The 22907-nt window shown below is 41.4% G+C and overlaps 2 protein-coding genes across 10 annotated transcripts in view; one reads left to right on the top strand and one right to left on the bottom strand.

The window, feature by feature from the left end:
* LOC100915472 (zinc finger protein 260-like) overlaps positions 1-22907 on the bottom strand; it is a 77405-nt gene that overhangs the window by 48815 nt on the left and 5683 nt on the right. For 6 of the 9 annotated variants that reach the window (XM_031949856.1, XM_031949854.1, XM_031949859.1 and 3 more), the window contains exons 3-4: positions 22355-22450; positions 16768-19225 (exon numbers count right to left, since the gene is read on the bottom strand). In XM_031949856.1, coding sequence (XP_031805716.1) covers positions 17559-19225; positions 22355-22450 — 1763 coding nt within the window. In that variant the 3' untranslated portion in view covers positions 16768-17558. Of the gene's footprint in view, positions 1-16767; positions 19226-22354; positions 22451-22907 lie in introns of those variants that run through there. The other 3 variants (XM_031949861.1, XM_031949863.1, XM_031949860.1) reach the window with 3 other exon arrangements.
* On the top strand, positions 6453-7089 carry LOC116421266 (proline-rich nuclear receptor coactivator 2-like). The gene has a single exon (XM_031949872.1). The coding sequence runs from the start codon at positions 6532-6534 to the stop codon at positions 6958-6960; it is 429 nt and encodes a 142-aa protein (XP_031805732.1). The 5' UTR covers positions 6453-6531; the 3' UTR covers positions 6961-7089.

Here is a 22907-nt window from a genome sequence, read left to right as displayed (position 1 = left end):
GGGAAGAGCAATAACTGCTCAAAAACTACCCAAAGGTCTGAGGGCATCTCTAAAAGGTATTTGTGTGGCTCTCCCTCCCTGTCCAGGAAACTCAAATTCAGCCAAACTCCTCAGCCCCCCACAGTCATGGACAGATGGAATTCTTTGATCCTGCAGTAGCTCACACATGATGCTCTCCCTGCCATCTCTGTAGGTCACCATGGGATGCTCCCCCAACTCTTTCATGTCTTGCTTTTTGGCCTTCAACATTTGCAAGCATTCTTTCCTTCACAGCTTAGATTCAATCCTGATTGAATGAATGAAAACAAGGTATCTTACCAAGAGAGACAAAGTTCTGGTAGTTCTCCAGCATCACCTCCCTGTACATGTCCTTCTGGCCAGGATCCAAATAGCTCCATTCCTCCTGAGTGAATTCCACAGCAACATCTTGGAATGTCAGTAATTTCTGAAACATCGCAGGGATCTTAGCTTCTGAGATGAAAGAGACTTCAGAAATCACCTACATAGCAAGGTGGGGAAGAAGGGAGGGAGACATTTGAATCTCAAAATGTAGCCAAAAAATGAAATAAATTTAATTTTTAAATTTTCCTTTCTTTTATTTATTTTTAAACAATACTAACTTTATTTTTCAGAATGCATGGAAAGAAATTTTTCAACACTCACCCTTGCAAAATGTTTTGTTCCAAATTTTCTTCCTCCCTCCTCCCTCCTCCCTCCTTCTCTTCTGGAGAGCAAGTCATTCAATATAGGTTAAACATGTGCAATTCTTCTAAATATATTTCTTTCTTTATCTTGCTATACAAGAAAAATCAGATCACAAGGGGGATAAAACAAGAAAGGAAAAAAAAAAGCAAACCATCCACAAAAAAAGGTTAAAACACCATGCTTTGATCCACATTCAATCCCCATAATCCTCTTTCTCTGGATGTGAATAGCTCCCTTATCACAAATCTACTGGAACTGCCCCATCACTTCACTGTTGAAAAGAGCCAAGTCCATCACAGTTGATCATCACATAATCTTGTTACTGTCTACAATGCTCACTTGGTTCTACTCACTTCACTTAGCATCAGCTTATGTAAGGCTTTGCAGGCTTTTCTGAAATCAGTCTGTTCATCATTTCACATAGAACAGTAATATTCCATTACACTCACAGCACAACTTATTCAAGCATTCATTTTCTAGTTCTTTGCAAAAAGGGCTGCTACAAACATTTTTGAACATGTGGTTTATTTTCCATTCACGATGATCTCTTTGGGTTATAGACAGTGCTGGGTCAAAGGGTATGCTCAATTTCATTGACTTTGGGCAAAGTTAAAAATTACTTTCTAGAATGTTTGGATCGATTCACACTATTCCACCATCAATGTATTAGTGTTCCAGGTTTGTCACATTCCTTCCAACATTTATCAGTTTTTTAATTTATATTTTATTTTATTTAATAGCCTTTTATTTACAGGTTATATGTATGAGTAACTTTACAGCATTGACAATTGCCAAACCTCTTGTTGCAATTTTTCACCTCTTACCCCCCCTCCCCCCCTCCCCCAGATGACAGGATGACCAGTAGATGTTAAATATATTTAAATATAAATTAGATACACAATAAGTATACCTGACCAAACTGTTATTTTGCTGTACAAAAAGAATCAGACTCTGAAATATTGTACAATTAGCCTGTGAAGGAAATCAAAAATGCAGGTGGGCATAAATATGGGGACTGGGAATTCAATGTAATGGTTCTTAGTCATCTCCCAGAGTTCTTTCTCTGGGTGTAGCTGGTTCAGTTCATTACTGCTCCATTGGAAATGATTTGGTTGATCTCCTCGCTGAGGATGGCCAGGTCCATCAGAACTGGTCATCATATAGTATTGTTGTTGAAGTATATAATGATCTCCTGGTCCTGCTCATTTCACTCAGCATCAGTTCATGTAAGTCTCTCCAGGCCTCTCTGAAATCATCCTGTTGGTCATTTCTTACAGAACAATAATATTCCATAATATTCATATACCATAATTTATTTAGCCATTCTCCAATTGATGGGCATCTACTCAGTTTCCAGTTTCTGGCCACTACAAAGAGGGCTGCCACAAACATTCGTGCACACAGGTCCCTTTCCCTTCTTTATGATCTCTTTGGGATATAAGCCCAGTAGTAACACTGCTGGATCAAAGGGTATGCACAGTTTGATAACTTTTTGAGCATAGTTCCAAACTACTCTGCAGAATGGTTCCAACATTTATCATTAATTTCATGTCATCTTACCCAATCTAAGAGGTATGAAATGGCACCTCAAAGTTGTTTTCACTTGCATTTCTCTATTCATTAATGATTTAGAGCATTTTTCCATATGACTAGAAATGGCTTAAATTTCTTTGTCTGAAAATTGACTGTTCCTGTCCTTTGACCATTTATCAATTGGGAAGTGGCTTGTATTCTTATGGATTTGAGTCAATTCTTTATATATTTTTAGAAATGAAGCCTTTATCAGAAAACATTACATGTAAAATATTTTCCCCTTTTACTGCTTCCCTTTTAATCTTGGCTGCAGTAGTTTTGTTTGCACAAAAAGTTTTAAAATTTATCACAATCAAAATCATCCACTCTACATTTCACAGTGCTTTCTAGCTCTTCTTTGGCCATAAATTCCTTTCTTCTCCACAGAGCTGAGAGTTAGACTATCCCTTATTCTCCTAAGTTGTTTATGGTATCACCCTTTATGTCCAAATCATGAACCCATTTCAACCTTATCTTGGTATAGAGTACTCGGTGTTGGCCAATGCCTTGTTTCTTGGACTCTTTACTCGATCTCCATCATAGTGCCAAAGATCACTGTCAAATATCCATAGGATATTAAAGATCAGAGCATCACTGAACAGAATTATTTCCAATGCAATCTATCAAACCATCTTGAATGATTTTAATGTATGTAATCCTCCTTGTCAAAGGAAAAGCAAAGCACCATTCCACTGAATAAAAACTGGTGAGGTATTTTGGTTAATGAACAAACAAAAAGTAAAGTGCTTTCTTATGTGTCCCATATTTTTTCAGTTAACTGTAAATTAGGAAAGATGTGGCCCTTTATTGAATATTGATAGCGTAACTTTACTTGTTTCCTACAAATATCCATATTTGAAGACTCCTTCAATTTATAAAGAGGTGCTTCTCATAAAGATTTTGTAATGATAGGAGGAAGAATACAGATCAATAGACATTTATGTTCTCTTAGTCATATTTTTAAAAAATATTAAGACAAATATTTTCCCATGCTTATGGCACTCTCTCTTTATTCTTATGAAGCCTAAAAATCCTCACAGCTTTGTCTTTTGCTGCACAAAGTGCCTCCACATAAACTTGGTTGGTACAAGACAGCTGTTTTTTTTCCATCTTTATGATGTTTAGTGCTATCTCCACCGCCCCTTTTTGAGGTCTGAAGTTGAGGGAGGAGAGTGAGAAGACGAGCACTGCCTTAAGGGCACTGCTTGGGTGTGGGTGGAAGTGAAACTGAGCTGTGAAAGTGAGAAGCACCCCCGCCCCTTCAGCTCCTGGGCAGGGTCCTTAAGGTACTTAACTCTTTTCCTGCCCAACTCTCCCTGCCTTCTAGCCCTTTAGTCAGTACCATTCCCCCTCAGCTCTTTCTCCTCACTCTTCCTTGGAATTCCTTTGGAATTTTCCATATTAAATATTCCCATATTAAATATTCCCATATTAAAACTTTTCCTTAAAACCACTTGTATTATCTTGTAAATAAGGAATGTTTCCTCAGGAATTGGATCAGGACCCTTAGCTTCCTAATATTCAATTAGTTGTTCTCCCACTAGGTCCACATATCTGGCTCTAATCTTTCTTCCTTAGGGAGCCAGGGAGAGTCCAGGGGTCTGCTTCTGAGTTAGCAACAAACCTTGCTTCTCTATTAACAGCTATGCAGGCTATTCTCCCCTTGGGGAGGGGGAGGCTCTTTTCTCAGGATTTGCCCCATTTCAGTTGAAAACAAAAGTCACTAGTTTAGCCCAGATTGTCTATTTTTGTACTCACGCTATTTGCAGGTCACAGGGACTTCTTCACTGAGCTCGAGGATCCTGTCCGTCGTGCCTGTGTGCGCAGGGTCTCTGGTCTGGGGCCCTAAATTTAGCCGCCAAAATAGACTCTCCTGACCAAGCTCTCTGGAGGCTCTCGGGACCAGCCTTGGTCTTAGTGAAGGAGTATAGGAGGCAAAGAGCCACCAGTAGGTTGATCAACGATGGAGTGTCTCAGTTTCCAATCTTCCCAGCCCTTAAATACCTCCGTGTGATTACATCACCACAGCATACTGAGCAAGTGCTAACCCCCTGCTGTTTAAGTGCCTCCTGCTTCAAGAAGAACACAAGTGTTGACAACCCTCCCTGACTCCTTAGGAAAGGTGAGAACTCTTAGGAGAGATGGGGAGCCAAAACCAGGGTGAGAACACCAAAGGGAGGGGGCCATGGCCCCCGGACTTTTCAGGAAAGGTGAGAGCCTTTAGGAGAGATGGGAAGCCAAAACCAGAGATTGTCAGCAGGTTCCCTCTGGGCTGAAGGGGCTAATACCTTACCACAGTTCCCCCAGTATCTGTGGCCCAAAGCAGGACATTACAATCTATAAGATGAGCTGGAAAGGACTCCAGCACCTTTGCTAAGAAAGCCTCAGAGTGAGCTGGACACAAGTGACACAACTCCACGACAAAGCTCCTCTCCAGATCTCAAGGTTAAGTATTCTAGGATAGTGAGAGAACAGTAGGGATGTGGGTACTCACACATCTATACATTTTTTCAAACTTACCTCATTTCATTGTTTGGGGAGGTTCATCCTTTTCCAGGTGCAGATCGTCATTTCTCTGTGACCTGGGACGAAACCTTAGAATTCTTTCCTCCAAAACCTCAAGACCTGTTGCTGATCTGATTCTGAACTTAGCCAGGCCAAGCCTTGCAGGACGGCTGGAGATTATCCCCAGAAGCCTCTCCAGGTGGACAGGACTTTTCCGTTATCCATTTGTATCCTTTCCAAGAACAGAAGTTCTCTTTCCTCCTTTTAGAAGGACACACACCACAGCTGACTCCTGCAAGGCTGGCAAGGCTCCTGGATACAGAGCACTGAGGATCGGCCAGCTGTATCCAAGTTTAGAAAGGATCATCACCTGGCTAACTCCTTTCATGTTCAGCATCATAATGTACAAAGAATGAACTGGTTGTATGGGCCTGGACGAGTCTCTCCACCCATATGCCTCAGCTTCTCCAACTGTTACTTGAGGGTAATCATAGCTCCTAGCTATTCCCCTTTAATTGACCTGGAAAATGGACATAACAGTGACATCTATTTTTCAGGGTTGTTGTGAAGATGAAATGACATAACTCTTTTTTCCCCCATTTTTTTTTTTTTTTTTTTTATTTAATAGCCTTTTATTTACAGGATATATGCATGGGTAACTTTACAGCATTAACAATTGCCAAACCTCTTGTTCCAATTTTTCACCTCTTACCCCCCACTCCCTCCCCTAGATGGCAAGATGACCAGTAGATGTTAAATATATAAAAATATAAATTAGATACACAATAAGCATACATGACCAAAACGTTATTTTGCTGTACAAAAAGAATCAGACTCTGAAATACTGTACAATTAGCTTGTGAAGGAAATCAAAAATGCAGGTGGGCATAAATATAGGGATTGGGAATTCAATGTAATGGTTTTTAGTCATCTCCCAGAGTTCTTTTTCTGGGCATAGCTAGTTCAGTTCATTACTGCTCCATTGGAAATGATTTGGTTGATCTCGTTGCTGAGGATGGCCTGGTCCATCAGAACTGGTCATCATATAGTATTGTTGTTGAAGTATATAATGATCTCCTGGTCCTGCTCATTTCACTCACCATCAGTTCGTGTAAGTCTCTCCAGGCCTTTCTGAAATCATCCTGTTGGTCATTTCTTACAGAACAGTAATACTCCATAATAATCATATACCACAATTTATTCAGCCATTCCACAATTCCACCAACAATGTATCAGTGTCCCAGGCCCCTCCCTTGAGATAACAAATTGGTCCTTTCCCTCCAGGTAAAAATCTTCTCCCAATGTAGGATTCTCCCTAAATATTTATAAGCATTTCCCCTCTTCTTTATCCTACATCCTTTTGGCGCCCGAACAGGGACTTGAACCCTGGACCCTCAGAGAGGAAGGCGGCGGCTCTGGTAACTGTGAGAGCAGCCAGTCTTCTCATTTCGGGTCTAGTTTGGTGCGATCTGGTCCACTCTCTCGCCTGCTCGCCGTTTCTTAAGGAGAGACCACCACCGTCTCCCGGATCTCGGAGTCGCTAGGACTTCTCCCCCCCAACCTGGGTGCCAAGGAGACTCCGATGTTGAACTCAGCAGATCAGACCATGAAAACTTCCATTCTCAGACAAAGAAACAGATCTGGCAGAAAATAACACTTATTATCCTGGGTCTGGCAGCAGGGGAAAAGACAAGTGGTGGAAATCCTACAGTCTGCAAAGCAGACTGAAAGGTGACATAGAAGCTGGAGATGGGTGGTGGAGAGAGATTCAACATTCCAGTTTCCCAATCTAGAAATGTTAGTAAGAACCAACAAGAACAACCACCACTTAATAAGCAAAAAAACAAGGATCAGAATCCCCAGATGAAGATTGTTCCTAAGAAGAAAGAAAGAGGACATTCCTTTAATTCATCTGCAGCTGCATGGCAGGCTGTACAAAGTGGGGGGAAGAATGGGCATTTTCCAAATAATCAAAACTGGAATTCCAGCTTAGCTAGTTCCAATTTATTTTTTAAATCCCAAACTAATCAGAACTACGCCGGAGCCAAATTTAATGAGTCCCCATCACCAAGTGTACTGCCTAAACCTCCCAGTCACTGGGTTACAGTTTCCTTGAATTCTTCTGATAAAGAAATAATGACCTTTCAACTGAAAACCTTACTTAAAGTCCAGTTGTGATGTGAGATAATCAGATTGTTGATGTTTAAATGTTTAGGACTTCAGGTATTTGACAGGAGTGAATCAGACTTTGTTCCTGGACATGGCTAGAGAATTTGTCTTTCATCTATATAGAGCAGCTGACTGATTATAAGTAGGTAATTCTTGATATAAAATTTCATTATGCTTATGTGTTTTGTGTGTATGTGCACATGTACATGCGCCTTCATTGCCCTGTGACTAAGGAGATGGCAGTTTGAAATCAGTTATTCAGAATGTTGATGTCAGCTGTCCTTAATTAAAGAGTAACTTTTCAAGTTTTGAACTTCAAATCATGGTTTGAATCTTAAAGGGAGACTTATGGTATAGAATCAGACTCTGAAATATTGTACAATTAGCTTGTGAAGGAAATAAAAAATGCAGGTGGGCATAAATTAATTTCTGACATTCTGAAAACCCACTGTTCAGGGGTTCTTATTACCTTACCCAACCTTGAAGCTTTCAGCACTATGAAAACCTAATTTTTCAGGATTTCTCACAGTGGTTTTATGAATCAAACTAAAAAACCCAATCACAATAAAATGAATAAAACATTGGTTAATTTCTAAAAAAAAAAAAAAAGACTGTTCCTGGTCTTATTCCTTGGCTAGCTGTGATCACACTGAGTCCCAATTAGCTCCACCTGCTCCCCTAGATAGCAGGTGGTCCAATAAATATTAAATTTCACAGATATTTTTGAGGGATGTTCAATTCACTATTGTCTCAGGAACTTGTTTGTCACTGACCAACAGATTGTCTATCTTACAGTCAGCAATGTTTGTCAGATTACACTGTAATATTCCTAAAACCAGGAGACTTTAGAATCACTGACAGATAGATTGTTAGAATGATAGTACTCTAAGGTCAGGGGACCTCAGGATTACTGCTAAAGAGCTGCTAAAATGGATTTTATTTATTGTTGTCCAGTCATGTGTAACTCTATGACCCCTTTTTGGATTTTCCTGGCAAAACATTGAATTGTTTTGCCATTTCTTTCTCTAGCACATTTGACAGATGAGGAAACTAAGGTAAAGCAGGTTAAAGTGACTTGCCAAGGGTCCCAGAGCTAGGAAGTGTTTAAAGCCAATTACAGACTCAGGATGGTCAAACTTCCTGACTCCTGGCAATCTAACCACTGCCGAGGCAGGAGCTGCTACCTGGCTTGTTACAAACAAAACAAAAGAGTCATAAAAAGAATCCTTGTACAGAAGTGGGATCCAAGCAATGTAACTTCACACATATTAGGAGCCATAACACTACTGAAAAGGTGAATCCGCAGTAAGCCCAGAGGCCCACAGATTGGGAAGAAAGTGTCTTGACCCTAACCCTGCCTAAACTTAATTTCTCAGGTGAAAACACTAAAGAGAGCAGAGGAGTCACACACTTCAGCCTCCCACACCTAGAAAGTCACAGAATTAGGATGTGAACACTTGTCCTTGGACACAGCTATAGGGGTTGGCCTTGATGGGGGTGAAGCCTGAAAGCATTCCTTCCCAGAAAAGTTAAGTGGCTTCATTCAGTTGGAGATCTTGATCAAATCACCCTCCACTGATCTTTTGAGGGTGGCCCCCATCCCGTTCGGGGGTTCCCAGACTCTTGGAAAAGCCTTCAAAATGATTTTATTCAATTGGACACCTCTGTCTGATGGTCCTTTATTGATTAGCCCAAACAACTCCCAACCCCAGGCCAAATTTTGCTCATAAAACAGGGATCTGTCAAATGCATCTTTGTCAAATTCCTCATTAGGAATGTGCTCCCCCAAAAAGCCTCCTGCTTAGTGAACAATAAAAAATCATTTTTTGTTACAAATTTGGGGGCTCGTGAATTCTTTCACATTGGACCCGTGTCTCCAACCAGAGGGGATCTCTCTCCCTATTCCCACACCTCAACAGCCTGACTTAGTCAAACATAGGGTAGTTTTTATTTAAGCCAATCATTTGAACTGACAAATTATCTACACACAATGAGGAGGTTCTATGGAAAATTCCTTCATATTCTAATTTACTATGGAAACCATTCTATCTTACGCTAATAATCATGATGAATGTATCCAGAAATCCACCACTGAAAATATCAAATCATGTATTACCTTGGTGTAGATTGGATTTCTTTTGCTACTAATCTCATTTAACATTAGCACTGATTAAAATTTCAATTCCAAACTAATGGAATAGTCCTAATTAGAACCATATCAAATTTATAGCCTAAAATTCCAATTTACACTCAATTAACATTTTAAATCCACCAAATCAATGTTTCCAAAAATTTTGAATATAAAGTATTTGAATGGTTTGTAATGCTGGAGAAACTGAGGCAAGATAGAGAATAGAGAGTTTTTAATATATTTTATTTGAGAGGGAGAAATTGTGCTGGGACCAAAAGAATCCATGTTTTGATCCCAGGGCTGAATGAGACTTTTGTCTCCAAGAATCCAGCATTGAATGTGGGATTCCAGAGATTCATTATAGGGTTTGGTGATTAAGAAGAACAATGACAGTGAAGTGGAAAAACACTCCAGATGGGACCATGAGAAACATAATCTTGAATCTTTGTAGTTAGAAGTTTATTACTAGTTCTTCACTCCCTAATACAGATGGTATTTTTAACGACCCAGATGTACTGTCCTGAGAGATCTGAGACCTTGACAACCTGAGAAGCTTAAAGAAATGCTGCTGTTGCTGCCTGAGAATGACCCCCTTAGAGTGATCACTTTTTTTGCCTCCTGTTTAGAATAGAAATTCCTTTATTATGGCAAAGTATCAAGAAACATTTTGATGTCTCTCTCTTCTTTCTATAAATATGTGGCCCTGAAACCACTCATTTGCTGACTCCCCTGTTCTGGTGGGGTTCAGTCACTAGCTAGCAATATACGTTCTTAAATTTTCATTATTTTGGCTGCCCTGTTTTTCTCTCGCCTGGGCACTTCATTTGGAGGCTCCCCATCGAGATAGCCTTTGGCTCTGTTTTGACAGCCAGTCCCTTTCCCTGGAGGGCAAAGGGGGTTACTGGCTCTAGAGGGTGGCCCACGAGAGACATCCCTGGGCCTCGGACCTCGGTAATCCACTTTTGCAGACCAGGAGAGGAGACATAAATTTGACTCAATTGGCTTTGTGTTCTGGGAACTAATTTAATTCTGGGTGAGTACTCTGGGATAGTAGGTGATTACACTAGACATAGCAATAGTAACGCCTACTGGCCTCCACAGGACGCTGTCGGAGTGCCCTGGCTGGTTGGTTGTCTGTTGTGTTCCGGAATTGTTTGTCTACTGTCTCTTTGTGTTTAAGTGTACTTGTGTCTATCTGGTTCTGAGTACCTTTTGGCACTATCTGGTTCTCTGGGCATTCTTTGTGGAGGCAGAGAAATGCACCAAACAGGGGATTGGAAACCTAAAAATCTCAGTTTGGATTCTGGGAGGAAAGACTCTTGTGCTGCAACTATTCTAAGGTTTCTGAATAGCCCCTAGTCTGTATATGTTAAATGTTTTGTTTAATGTTGTAATTGTGCCCCTATGTCTGTGTGATTTTTGCTCTGTTTGTGACTTGCCTGTCTATTGTATTGACTTAAAGAGCTCTGTTAAGTTTAAGAACAATGGTTAAAAAATTTGGCATTTGGTTATTTCCACTTTGTAACTATGTTTGGTATAAAAAATTTTTTGTGTGTGATTTTAAACTTTTTAACCTGTTGTACTAATTTGTAAGTAAAAGAACAACAACAACAAAAAAAATGACTATTTTAAACTGGTGGGGAAGTTTTCCCTGAAAAGCAGGTTTTCAAAGCCTCCTAGAGAGGAGTAAAGGCAATAAAACTTTATCTGGTTAATACCACCTGAGAAAAAGAAGTTTATGCTAGTGGCCTTGAAACACTCAGGCAGACATTCTCCAATTGATAAATGGTCAAAGGATATGAACAGACGATTTTCAGATGATGAAATTGAAACTATTTCCACCCATATGAAAAAGTGTTCCAAATCACTATTTGTTGGAATCCTAGTGTCAACTCAACTTGAAACAAGGTGAAAACTCAAGGGTGATGTCAGGGTCCTGGTGTTAACTCAATAGAATTGATACAGTGCTTGTTGGTTCACAACTTAGAGTGAGTCCTTGCAGGGTGATGGGTTGCTGATAGACAATAATGCTTGTGTTCACACCTCCCTTGAAGTTCTTAGGACCAGAGAGCACTCTGGGAGATAACCCATAATCCCTGCCTCCAGAAGGAGGAGTTAACCTTTGGGAGATCATATATATGGAGGAAGCTCCTAGAGCTTGGAAGAGTTTCTTGGGAACATTGACTGGGGTCGGAGAAGAGCACTCTGGGAGGAAGCCCACAAGCCCTCTCTCCAAGGCAAGAGAGATTCATTGCATCTTCCACCTTGGTGCTGGCTGGAGGCTGAAGAAAGCAGAGGCAGAAGCCAAGGACAAAGCTGCAAGAGCTCTTTGAACCAAGCAGAGAAATAGTTTGTAAAGATTCCAACAAAAACCCTGGTCATCTATCTTTTACTAGACATTCGTGTCTGAAGATATTCAGGTTTTTAAAGGTTTCTAAATGATGAGAGGACAATTAACAGTGGTCTGTGAACCCTAACTGCTATTTTTATGGGGACTACAGCTGACAGCCGTTTGCCTGTCCTGTGAGACAAGCTTATTGCTTTACATGGGCAGCTGCTGGACGGTCTATTTTGGCCTCCCCACATCTTGCAGCAGTCCTTGTGTGCCAGTCTTTCTATCTCAGACTGTCTTCGCCCCGATCAGCATGAAGCAATTTTTGGACAAGATGCTTCACCCCCTGCCCTTGATAGACTGATATGGGGAATTGGACAATGGTTGATAAATGACTGTTAAACCCTGCATGGGTCATTTATTCCTGTGTGTTAAGATTTGGATGGGAATTGTTAAAATTGTGTAACTCTTGCTGTTATGTTTAAATGATTTTTAGGAAACCCTACTGTGATATGTATAGGAATTCACTCTTGGGTTTTATATGTGGGACAGTTATTTGACAATTTATTTGCTTTTTTGGATGATTCCATTTGCCTGGGAGAAAAGGGGACAGAAGAAGAGATAGGAAATTGGGGAAAGAGGAAGAATGGGAACCCCTAGTTTCCTATTCACTTTGCTCTAGGTACTTCTGCCCACCCCCTCTCTCACTAGTTCAGATTGAATTAGAAGTCCTTTAAGCAGGTCTTTTTTTGTTTTTACTCCTTGCTTAAACCTACTGGGATGTGACTGCTGGTTATGCTTTGACTTTGAAAACCCTTATTCTCTTGGAGTTGCCCTGGCAGACAAAAACCAGAAATCAGGCACCTTGGGACTTGACAGTCTCCAGTCCTGTAACCCCAGGTTCTTAACTGATATCTCAGCCTTCTCAAAGGATGTTTCAGGCCTCTAAAGTCTAGAGTTTGCCTACCTTGATGATCTAACTATGCATACTCTCATAGCTCTGCTCAGAAATCTGTATCCTGGGCAGGGACAGGTGGAGCTACTCCAAGCCTCACCCTTCTCCCCTGGAATGGGTTGCCCCTCTGACTGGGCAGCATGACTGATTGAGCCCTGCTGCTCTATATGCAGAGGCTGAGTTAAGTGCACAAATGACTGCAGACCACCTAAGTTACAGTGAACTGTCCATCTCAGACTGGATTCTCTGGCTGAGATGGTGCTCCATCTGTAATGTGGCAACAGGAAGCCTTTGGGGTTGTCAGGGAGAGACTTGCCCTTGCCATCTAAGTCCTTGCATTTTTCTACTTCTATTTTGGTTTATCTGCCTCAAATAGGGTTGGCAACATTATGATTCTGGGACCTTCCAGGTATCTAGGGGAAGGTAATTCTGTGATTTGAACTGTTGTGCCACAGTTCCCTTAATGGTCCTTCCCCAGTTTCCCTTAATGGTCCTGCCTCAGTTCCCCTAAATGGCCCTACCTCAGTTTTCTTGAATTGTTCTGCCTCAGTTCCCCTGTTCGGACACACACACCCCCATCTGTTCATTAGAACTGATATAACGTAGAGCTAGTTACTTGTAAATGTGCCAACTCCAGATAAGAGGGAGTTCAATGAAACCTATGGGCAACCGACCCTCCTACGGGCCTCAAGATCCTCCTGGGCTTGCTGATGGCCAGGGCTGGTGGCGCCCTTCAGAAGGATGTGTGATTCTTCCTAAAGCCTTGAGCTATCCTTTGTTTCAGAACTGCACTCTCTAACTCACTTGGGTGGACTTCCTTACATGATCCGCTTTCCCGTTCCTTTTTCTTACCTGGGATGGAATCCCTCACTGAGACTGCTGCCCGCCGATGCCTGACCTGTGCCAACGTGAACCCTGCCCATCTCCGCACTGTGCCTGCTCTGCGCCCCCAAGGACTCACACCCTGGGACACCGGGAAGTCGATTTCATGGACATGGAAACCCAGGTTCAAGGACATTGTTTTCTTTTGCTTTTTGTTGACACCTTCCAGGTTGGTCCGAAGCCTTTCCTTTAAAATCTGAATCTGCTTTGGTCGTTGCCAAGAAACTTGTGACTGAAATCATCCCCTGGTTTGGACTCTCTTTCTCTCTCAGGTCTGACAAAGGCCCAGCTTTTGTTTCTGACGTTGTTCGGTCCCTGGCCCAGGCCCTTGGGTCCGAGGGCGCCTGCACTGTGCCTATGGACCGCAGGGTTCGGGACAGGGAGAAGCATGAACGGGACACTTAAGGAGCACATTTCTGAGCTCCACCGGGAGCTGGCGAGACCTGGGGAGGAGCCTATTTGGTGCCCCACCCCCGTCCTTCCCCGCATGGGGCAGGACGGCTCTTAGGATGTTACTAATGGTTCCCCTTTCAAGGCCCTGCAGGCCTCCAGGACACGCGGGCAGTGGTCAGGGTTCTCTATCGAGCCTCTGCCCGGCCTCCCCCGCCCCCACCTGCCGGGCCGGACCTCCAACCGGGGGATTGGATCCTGACCAGGACATTTCCTCGTGGCTCTGCATTGGAACCCCGCTGGCCCTTACCAGCTCATCCTCCGACCCCTCAGCAGTGAGGGTGGCCGACGATGAGGCCTTGCCCTGCTCCTTCCCCAGGGAAAACATCCCCCAAGGCCCTAATGCAGTTATTAGTCCCCTCATTTACCCCAGAGACCAGCCATGACCACTTCTCGCCTGGAGGGGGAAACCACGACAACACCTTCTGAGCCCCTCCTCCCCGGGGGACCACTGTCTCCCTATGGGGCCTTTGTGTCAGCTGATGGGATACGGGGCTGATAACCCTGAGCAGCCCCCCACTCACCCCCCTCCCTTGTGGGCATAGGTGCCACCTAGGGGACAGAGCCCCCTCCATCCTGAATCTTTCACTCTCCCTGAGAACCTGCCTCCCCCCCCCCCCCCCACGTTCCCAGGGAACTTTGGGAGGGGTGGAGGGTGGGGCTCGGTGCATCAAGTCGGAGGCTACCATCTGCAGCGCTCCCCAAAAAGCACTGTGTGGGGTTACCGAGGTTCCCCCCCACAGGAATATCGTAAACTCCCTAATATGGACCCAACAGGGTCCTATCTTTGCGTGTTCCACAGGGTTAACCCTTTGTATCAGTGAATTCGCTTTGGCCTTGGAAGAATCCCCCGAGCTTTGCCCACATGTGTTCCTGCTCCCTCGGGTCTCTCTGTATTCTGAAGAAGGGGCCGAAGGACCTTTTGGTCTGTTAGATAGGGCAAGCAGGGCTGCTCCTACTCTAGTTCCGCTCCTAGCTAGGTTGAGGATAGCAGGCTCCACGTTGAGGACGGCTGCCCTGACCCATGGGGATTGCCAGCTGTTGGCTCTGGGTTCCCAGGTGGACCAGGATTTAAAGGACCTGGAAAATCACATATCCTTCTTGGAGAACTCCCTACAATTCTTGGCAGAGGTGGCCCTACAGAATCGTCGGGGCCTAGATTTTCTCTATCTTAAGCAAGAAGGGGTACGTGTGGCTCTTGGGGCAGCTTGCTGTTTCTATGATAACAATTCTGGGGTAATAAGAGAGTCCCTCAATGCCAATCAATGTCTTGGTCCCTGGCACTTTTCAATTGCTCCCCTTGGGTAACATCTCGTGACCTCCTTGCTAGGCCCCCTTCCCTTGTTTCTGCTGGATCTACTGATTGCCCCTTGTTTGATTGTTTAACCACATATATCAGGAAGAGGATCCAGGCTGTTGTTTGTTGCCAGGGTCACTTACTCTACCCTGGCCTCTGATGAGTCCAGTCTCTGATGGTCTCAAGAAAAGGGGGAGTAAAGTGGAAAAGCTCCCCAAATGGGACCGTGAGAAACATAATACTGAATCTTTGTAGTTAGAAGCTTATTACTAGTTCTTCATTCCCTAATGCTGATGGTATTTTTAACAACCTAGATGTGCTGTCCCGACAGACCCAAGACCTTAACAACCTGATAAGCTTAAAGAAATACTGCTGTTGCTGTTTGGGAATGACCCCCTAAGAGTGATAACTTTTTGCCTCCTGTTTAGAATAGAAATTCTTTTATTATGACAAATGTGTCAAGAAATATTTTAATGTCTCTCTCTTCTTTCTATAAATATATGGCCCTGAGGTCACTCATTACTGACTCCTCCAGTCTTGGTGTTGGGGGATCAGTACTGGCCAGTAATAAACGCTCTTAAAACTTCATTATTTTGACTGCCCTGTTTTTCTCTCACCTGGGCACTTCAACAGAATGGGGGGAGGCATGGGAGATTCTGATAAATTGGGAAGTTCCAGGGTTATGATGTCTAAGATGTCTTTCTTATCTGGATCAAACACCCTGATGATTAGGAGGGAGGGGTGGTGTTGGAACCAGGGGGACTGAGGAATAAAAATTCAAGGAAATGAGGCAGAATAATTAGGGAAACTGAAGCAGGACCATAAAAAGGAAACTGTGGCACAAGAGGATGAATCTTCTTTTGAAAAGATAAGGAACAAATTCAAACCATGACTTTTCCCAACCATATCTTACTGAAATAATACTAATTAGTAAAATAAAACATAAAATGTGAAAAACAATCAGAACCAGAAAATTAGAAACTAAATTTCTATTAAAGTTTAGAGAATACATGGACTTTTGCAAAGCAATGATGTGAACCCCCAAAACGGCAAGAGACCCTGCTGATGGACTCTCAGGTAGATGCAGGCTGGTGCAGGGAGTTGCAAAAAACTATTAAGTTACCCTTGTCTAGTTCAAGCCTCTAACTTTATAAATGAGGAAACTGAGGCCCAGAAAAGGTTGAATAAGTTGCCCTAAGTGAGGAAAACAAGTCAGACAGCCAGGATTCAGCTCAGTTCTTCTGATCACCAGAGCCTTACCAGCCTTAATCACTGAATAGGCATTGCCTAGAAAAACTGAGAGCTGTTAAAGATGATGACTTAAGGTCTCCTCTTGTGTCCAGGGCTAATTACAGTCGTCCTCATCTAAATCTGGCCACTAGACCCAGTTTTAGAAAACAAAGGGAGGCTGCTGACCTTGCACTGCCTTCCCTCACTCAAGTCTAATTTATTTTCCTGTCAGGGGATCCCCTCCCTGAGGTAATTAATCTTCAGGAATGAAGAACAAGCAAGAACCTTGTTAGGACACCTAGGATGTGTAGTTTTATCTTCTTTCTCCATAACAGAGATAGTGACACCCAGAGGACAAGGCAGATAGCCAAGACTCTCCCTTCTTCCTTCCTCAGAGAAAGCCAAGGTTGGAGTACCAGCTGAGATAGGTAATAGGGAGGTTGAAAATCATCTTCATATATAATTGGAAAAAAATACAGTATCATTAAGTGGGGGGGGGGGAAACAGATTAAAAATTATCTTTACAATTAATTAGAAAAACTGAGATAATAAGGGCTAGTATTTATGATCTGGACTTTAAATGAGTTTATCTGGTACTAATTATCAGGATAATTAAACAAGGAGAACTTGTCTTATTTGAATAGAATAATATGAAACTGGAGTTTACTTGGCTTTCTCATCTACACTGTGTTTAACCTCTGAGATTATCTAGTTATCATGACACAACATTTGCCCAGAAGTGTCAATATTTCAATCTACTCTTCCTTGGATCTTGTCCCCCAACTCCTCCACGTCCACTGGTTATATAAGATTGTTCACCCAAATCCAATTGCTCAATTAGTATGACTGTCTAAGGTATTATATCAGCTTGAGCCAGTGAAGATATTTTCATGTAAAATAAAGTGTGCCTGCTATTTGAATGCTTTCTCACATTCTTTACCCTTACATTTCTCACCAGGATACATTATTTGATATAAGTTAAGGTTTGAACTGTACAAGAAAGTTTTCTTAATTTCTCATTTTTTATTTTGCACAGTTTGGATTTCAGCCATAGTCTGCTTCAACATCAGTACATTCAAAGGATTTCCCTCCAGAAGGAATTTATTTTTTAAAGTTTCTATCCATTTTAACGGTTTTCTACATTCCTTGCATTTTTAAGGTTTCTTTCCAATAAGAAATCTCTTATGTAAATTAAGGTTTTCCTTACATTTGAAGACTTTTCCACAATCATTACATATATAGAGTTTCACATCAGTATGAGTTTTATGTCAGTTAAGATGTTCCTTAACTTTGAAGGTTTTTCCACATTCATTACATAGATAGTTTCATATCAGTTATGACTTTTCCTATGTGAATTAAGACTGCCTTTCTCCCTGAAGGCTTTTCCACATTGATTACATTTAAATGGTTTCTCTCCAGTATGAATTCTCTTATGTGAATTAAGGCCTGCTTTGTCCCTGAAGGCTTTTGCACATTCATTACATTTAAAGGGTTTCTCTCCAGTATGAATTCTCTTATGTGAATTAAGGCCTCCCTTTTGCTGGTAGGCTTTTCCACATTCATTACACTGAAAGGGCTTCTCTCCAGTATGAATTCTCTTATGTGAATTAAGGCTTCCCTTCTGGCGGAAGGCTTTCCCGCATTCATTACATTTATAAGGCTTCTGTCCAGTATGAATTACCTCATGTATATCAAGCCTTCCCTTAAACATGAAGGCTTTCCCACAGTCTTTACATATATATGGTTTCTCTCCAGTATGAATTTTCTCATGCATATTCAAGTGATACTTTTGAGTAAAGGCTTTTCCACATTCATTACATTTATAGGGTTTCTCTCCAGTATGAATATTTTTATGCATATTAAGGTGATACTTCTGAGTGAAGGCTTTTCCACATTCATCACATTTATACGGTTTCTCTCCAGTATGAATTCTCTGGTGTATAATCAGGGGTCCCTTGAGTTTGAAGGCTCTCCCACATACATTACATTTATAAGGCATCTGTTCAGAATGAATTACCTCATGTATATCAAGGATTCCCTTAAACATGAAGGCTTTTCCACATTTTTTACATATAAATGGTTTCTCTCCAGTATGAATTTTCTCATGCCTCTTAAGGTGATCCATACGAGTGAAGGTTTTTCCACATTCATTACATTTATAGGGATTTTCCCCACTATGTGTTGTTCCATGTACGACAAGGCTTCTTTTCAACCTGAAGGCTTCTCCACATTCATTACATTGATAAGGTTTCTCTCCAGTATGAATTCGCTCATGTCTATTAAAGGATGCTTTGTCCTTATAAGCTTTTCCACATTCATTACATTTATAGGGTTTCATTCCAATGTGAATTTTCTTATGTTTATTAAAGGTTTCCTTAAGGCTGAAAGTTTTCCCACATTCGTTACATTTATAGGGTTTCTCTTCAGAAGGAAGTCTATTATGTGGAGAAAAATATCCTCTCTGCCTAAAAGTTTTGCTACCATTATAATATCGTTTAATAGGCTTTTCTTCTTGAAGATTTTTTTGTCGAACTCCAAGGTATGATTTGCAGCCAGATGCATTATCATATTCACCAAATTTATGAGCTTTCACTCCAGCATGAATTCCTCTCTGTATACTAAAGTCTGAATTGATGTGGAAGGTTTTGTCACATTCATTAATTCTATGAGGTTCTCCTTGAGAACACATTCTATGGTAATGATTCAGTTTTGAGTAATAATGGAAAAGCTTCTTGTACTTATTAAACTTACAAAAATTCTTCACCACGGAAATTCTGCTACGTGACTTTTTGCTATGCTTAATTACTAGCTTCATGGACTGTCTTTCCAGGTTGTTTATCTGCCTTTCTAATCCAGTGTCATAATTACAAGCTTCTTCCAATTTAGATTTGTAGAAATCATTCTTAATGAGTCCCTCTCTGGATGTCTCTCTGATAGTAATATACTGTTTTGGAGTTGACTCCTTGGATTCACATTCTCTTTTTTCAACAGGGGAATCTGAAAGGAACACAAAAAAATGTCAGCATCAGTGCTCAAGGATGTAGGGAAAAGAAAACTACTTTATGTCCAATTCTAGATTCAGTCACCTCCATTAGGAAGAAGAGTGACTGATATAGACAAGGTAAAAGAAACATGATCAAGAGGGAGCAGAAGCCAAAAAACAGGTGAGGGGAAAGTAAGAACTGACCAAGACTTCAAAAACAGTTAACTTTTCAGAGAGAAAAATTAATTCTAAAATCACAGAGTATTACATTACAATCATGCAACCATAACAATGGTTATAGTGATTGAAGCTGTGATTTTATAGATATAACCAATTCCTACATGAAGAAACTCCCTATAGAAGGTTGCTGCCTTCTATAAAGTTTTTTGGTTTTTTTAAAAAAGCTTTTTATTTACAAGATATATGCCTGGGTAATTTTTCAGCATTGACAGTTGCAAGACCTTTTGTTCCAACTCCTGCTTCCCCTCCATCCCCTCCCCCAGATGGTAGGTTGACCAATACATATTAAATACGTTAAAGTATAAGTTAAATACAATATATGTATACATGTCCATACAGTTGTTTTGCTGTACAAAAAGAATCAGACTCTGAAATAGTATACAATTAGCCTGTGAAGGAAATAAAAAATGCAGGCAGACAAAAATAGAGGGATTGGGAATTCTATATAATGGTTCATAATCATTTCCCAGAGTTCTTCTTCAGCTACAGAGTTCTGTAGCTGGTTCTATTCATTACTGCTCTATTGGAGGTTATTTGATTCATCTCACTGTCGAAGAGACCCACGTCATTCAGAATTGATCCTCATATAGTATGGTTGTTGAAGTATATAATGATCTCCTGGTCCTGCTCATTTCACTCAGCATCAGTTCATGTAAGTCCCTCCAGGCCTCTCTGTATTCATCCTGCTGGTCATTTCTTACAGAACAATAATATTCCATAACATTCATATATCACAATTTATTCAGCCATTCTCCAATTGATGGGCATCCACTTAGATTCCAGTTTCTGGCCACTACAAAGAAGGCCACCACAAACATTTTTGCACATGTGGATCCCTTTCCCTTCTTTAAAATCTCTTTGGGATACAAGCCCAGTAGTAACACTTCTGGATCAAAGGGTATGCACAGTTTGATAACTTTTTAAGCATAGTTCCAAATTGCTCTCTAGAATGGCTGGATGTATTCACAATTCCACCAACAATGTATCAGTGTCCTAGTTTTCCCACATTCCCCTCCAACATTCCGTATTATCTTTTCCTGTCATATTAGCCAATCTGTCAGGTGTGTAGTGGTATCTCAGAGTTGTCAAAGCCATAGCTTGAGAGCTGCTGAGACCATTGAATAGCGATGTGTTACTGCCAGAGTGTATAGACTCATCTTCCTGAGTTCAAGTTCAATTGGATCTCAGACACTTTCTAGTTGAAACACCCTGCATAGTTATTTAATCCTGTTGGCCTCAGTCTCCCCAACTGTCACATGAGCTGGAGAAGGAAATGGTAGATCATTCTAGGATGATCCACAAAGTGTTGGATAAGACCTCAATAGAAAAGGAGCATTAACAGGTGAAGTGAATTGTCCAATGTCACACTTAGTAAGTGTGAGAGGCAGGCTCTGAACCCAGCTCTGCTAAATGGAAAGCTGGCACTCTTTATACTTGGTAACACTTCAAATCCTTGGAGCATGATTTCATATCTTATATTTCCCTGCACTAACAGAATCCCTAACATTTTTGAGTTAAAAGGCCAAACTGTGAATTCCAGTTGTTCCAGGTAGTTTACCATGGGGAAGTTATGTTATGTATATCCACAGGCCTTATTCAAAAATTGGAACAATAAAAACATCATACATTCCAAATGCTGGTTAAGGAATAGTAAACATACTACTAGTTTATTAGTTATAGCTATTATTAAAGTCATTATTTTTGTTACATAAATATATATATAATTATTATTAAATGATCTTAAAGATAATTTTTCATGAAGCAGTAGAAAGAGACAGCACAAATTAAAGATGAGAAAGGAAATTAGGAAGTGGATAAAGGTAGAGATGTTATCTTTATAGAATCTGTCACCAAAAAGAATGAGACAAATTGGAAGGAAGATAAAATCGGCAGCAAGATACAGCCATGGTCTGATTTTTTAAAATAGAGGTCAGACTTAATTATACTTGAAAGTTCTTTTCCCTTTATCTCTCAGAAAAGATTCTTCGAAGAGAAAAAAATAACCTAATAATTTAAGAAAACAATCAAAGAAAGAAAGGATAGGACCTAACATACAGCTAGAAGGCTAAGTGTGCTCAAGAAGAATTACAGCTTTTTCTGAGACGAGAGAGAAATACAAGGGCAGATTCAGTAAAAAACCATTTCCTTGAGCAGGACCAGGAGATCATTATATACTTCAACAACAATACTAGATGATGACCAGTTCTGATGGACCTGGCCATCTTCAGCAATGAGATCAACCAAATCATTTCCAATGGAGCAGTAATGAACTGAACCAGCTACGCCCAGAGAAAGAACTCTGGGAGATGACTAAAAACCATTACATTGAATTCCCAATCCCTATATTTATGCCCACCTGCATTTTTGATTTCCTTCACAAGCTAATTGTACAATATTTCAGAGTCTGATTCTTTTTGTACAGCAAAATAACGGTTTGGTCATGTATAAAAAAAAAAAAAGAAAGAAAGAAAACCATTTCTTGACATGAAAGGTGAAGTTACAGGAGCAGTGCAGGAAAGACAACCACAGCTCCTCTCCTCAGGCCTATGGACCCTGAAAGAGAGCTCCAGGCCCAACATTTCACTCTAATGACCCAGTCAAGCTCCTGCTGGCAGTGAGTCCTCTCTCTACCTAGATTTCTGGGCCAGGGGATTTCAGCTGCATTTCACTCTTTGTAAGCCCCTCTGAGGTTTTTCTTGGCAGAGATTCATATCTCAGAGGAATTTGCCATTTTCTTCTCCACATCGTGTCACAGATGAGACTCACATGGTTAAGGGACCTGTCCAGGGTCTCACTGCTGGGAAGTGTCTGAGGTTAGACTGGAACTCAGAACCCTGAGGCTCCTTCAATCCAGGGCTGGCATTAGGGGGACTGCAGCTCCTGCCTGCCTGTTTATTACTCACCCTCAGAAATGCATCTGGGGTCTTCTTCCCTTGATAGCCAGGGGGCTTCATGTCTCTCCAGCTGAGAAATCACAGTTGCTTTAGTTACTGGAAGTCCTACTCAAGGAGAAATAAGTGGGAAGTGCTGAGAACACAGAGACACCTCAGAACTCAGTCCTGGTCTCTCTCTCTAAGGAAAAGGGACATGTCTGGAAATGCCAGTGGAGAAACATCATTAACCCCTGAAGGAAGTTTCCCTCAACAAATGTGAGGTAAGGGACAGAGCCTTTGGTGTAGACACAGGACGGATGGGGTCACATTCACCCACTCCTAGTCTGCTGGGAGAAGTCTTTCCTTCTCTGTCCTGGGGAATCTGTGGAGAACCTGAAGCCTGGCTCAGCAGAGAGTGTGGAAGGAGAACCTGTAGGGCTGCAGAATGAAGCTGCTGATTTCCAGCTGGACAAAGGACATTTTGTCTGGGAAGAGCAATAACTGCTCACAAACTGCCCAAAGGTCTGAGGACATCTCTATGTGAAAGGTATTTGTGTGACTCTCCCTTCCTGTCCAGCAAACT

This window comes from Sarcophilus harrisii, chromosome 2, assembly GCF_902635505.1.
Source record: "Sarcophilus harrisii chromosome 2, mSarHar1.11, whole genome shotgun sequence".
Classification (NCBI taxonomy): Eukaryota; Metazoa; Chordata; class Mammalia; order Dasyuromorphia; family Dasyuridae; genus Sarcophilus; species Sarcophilus harrisii.
Note: the sequence above shows the minus strand (reverse complement) of the source record. Positions and strands in the feature narration are given on the sequence as shown.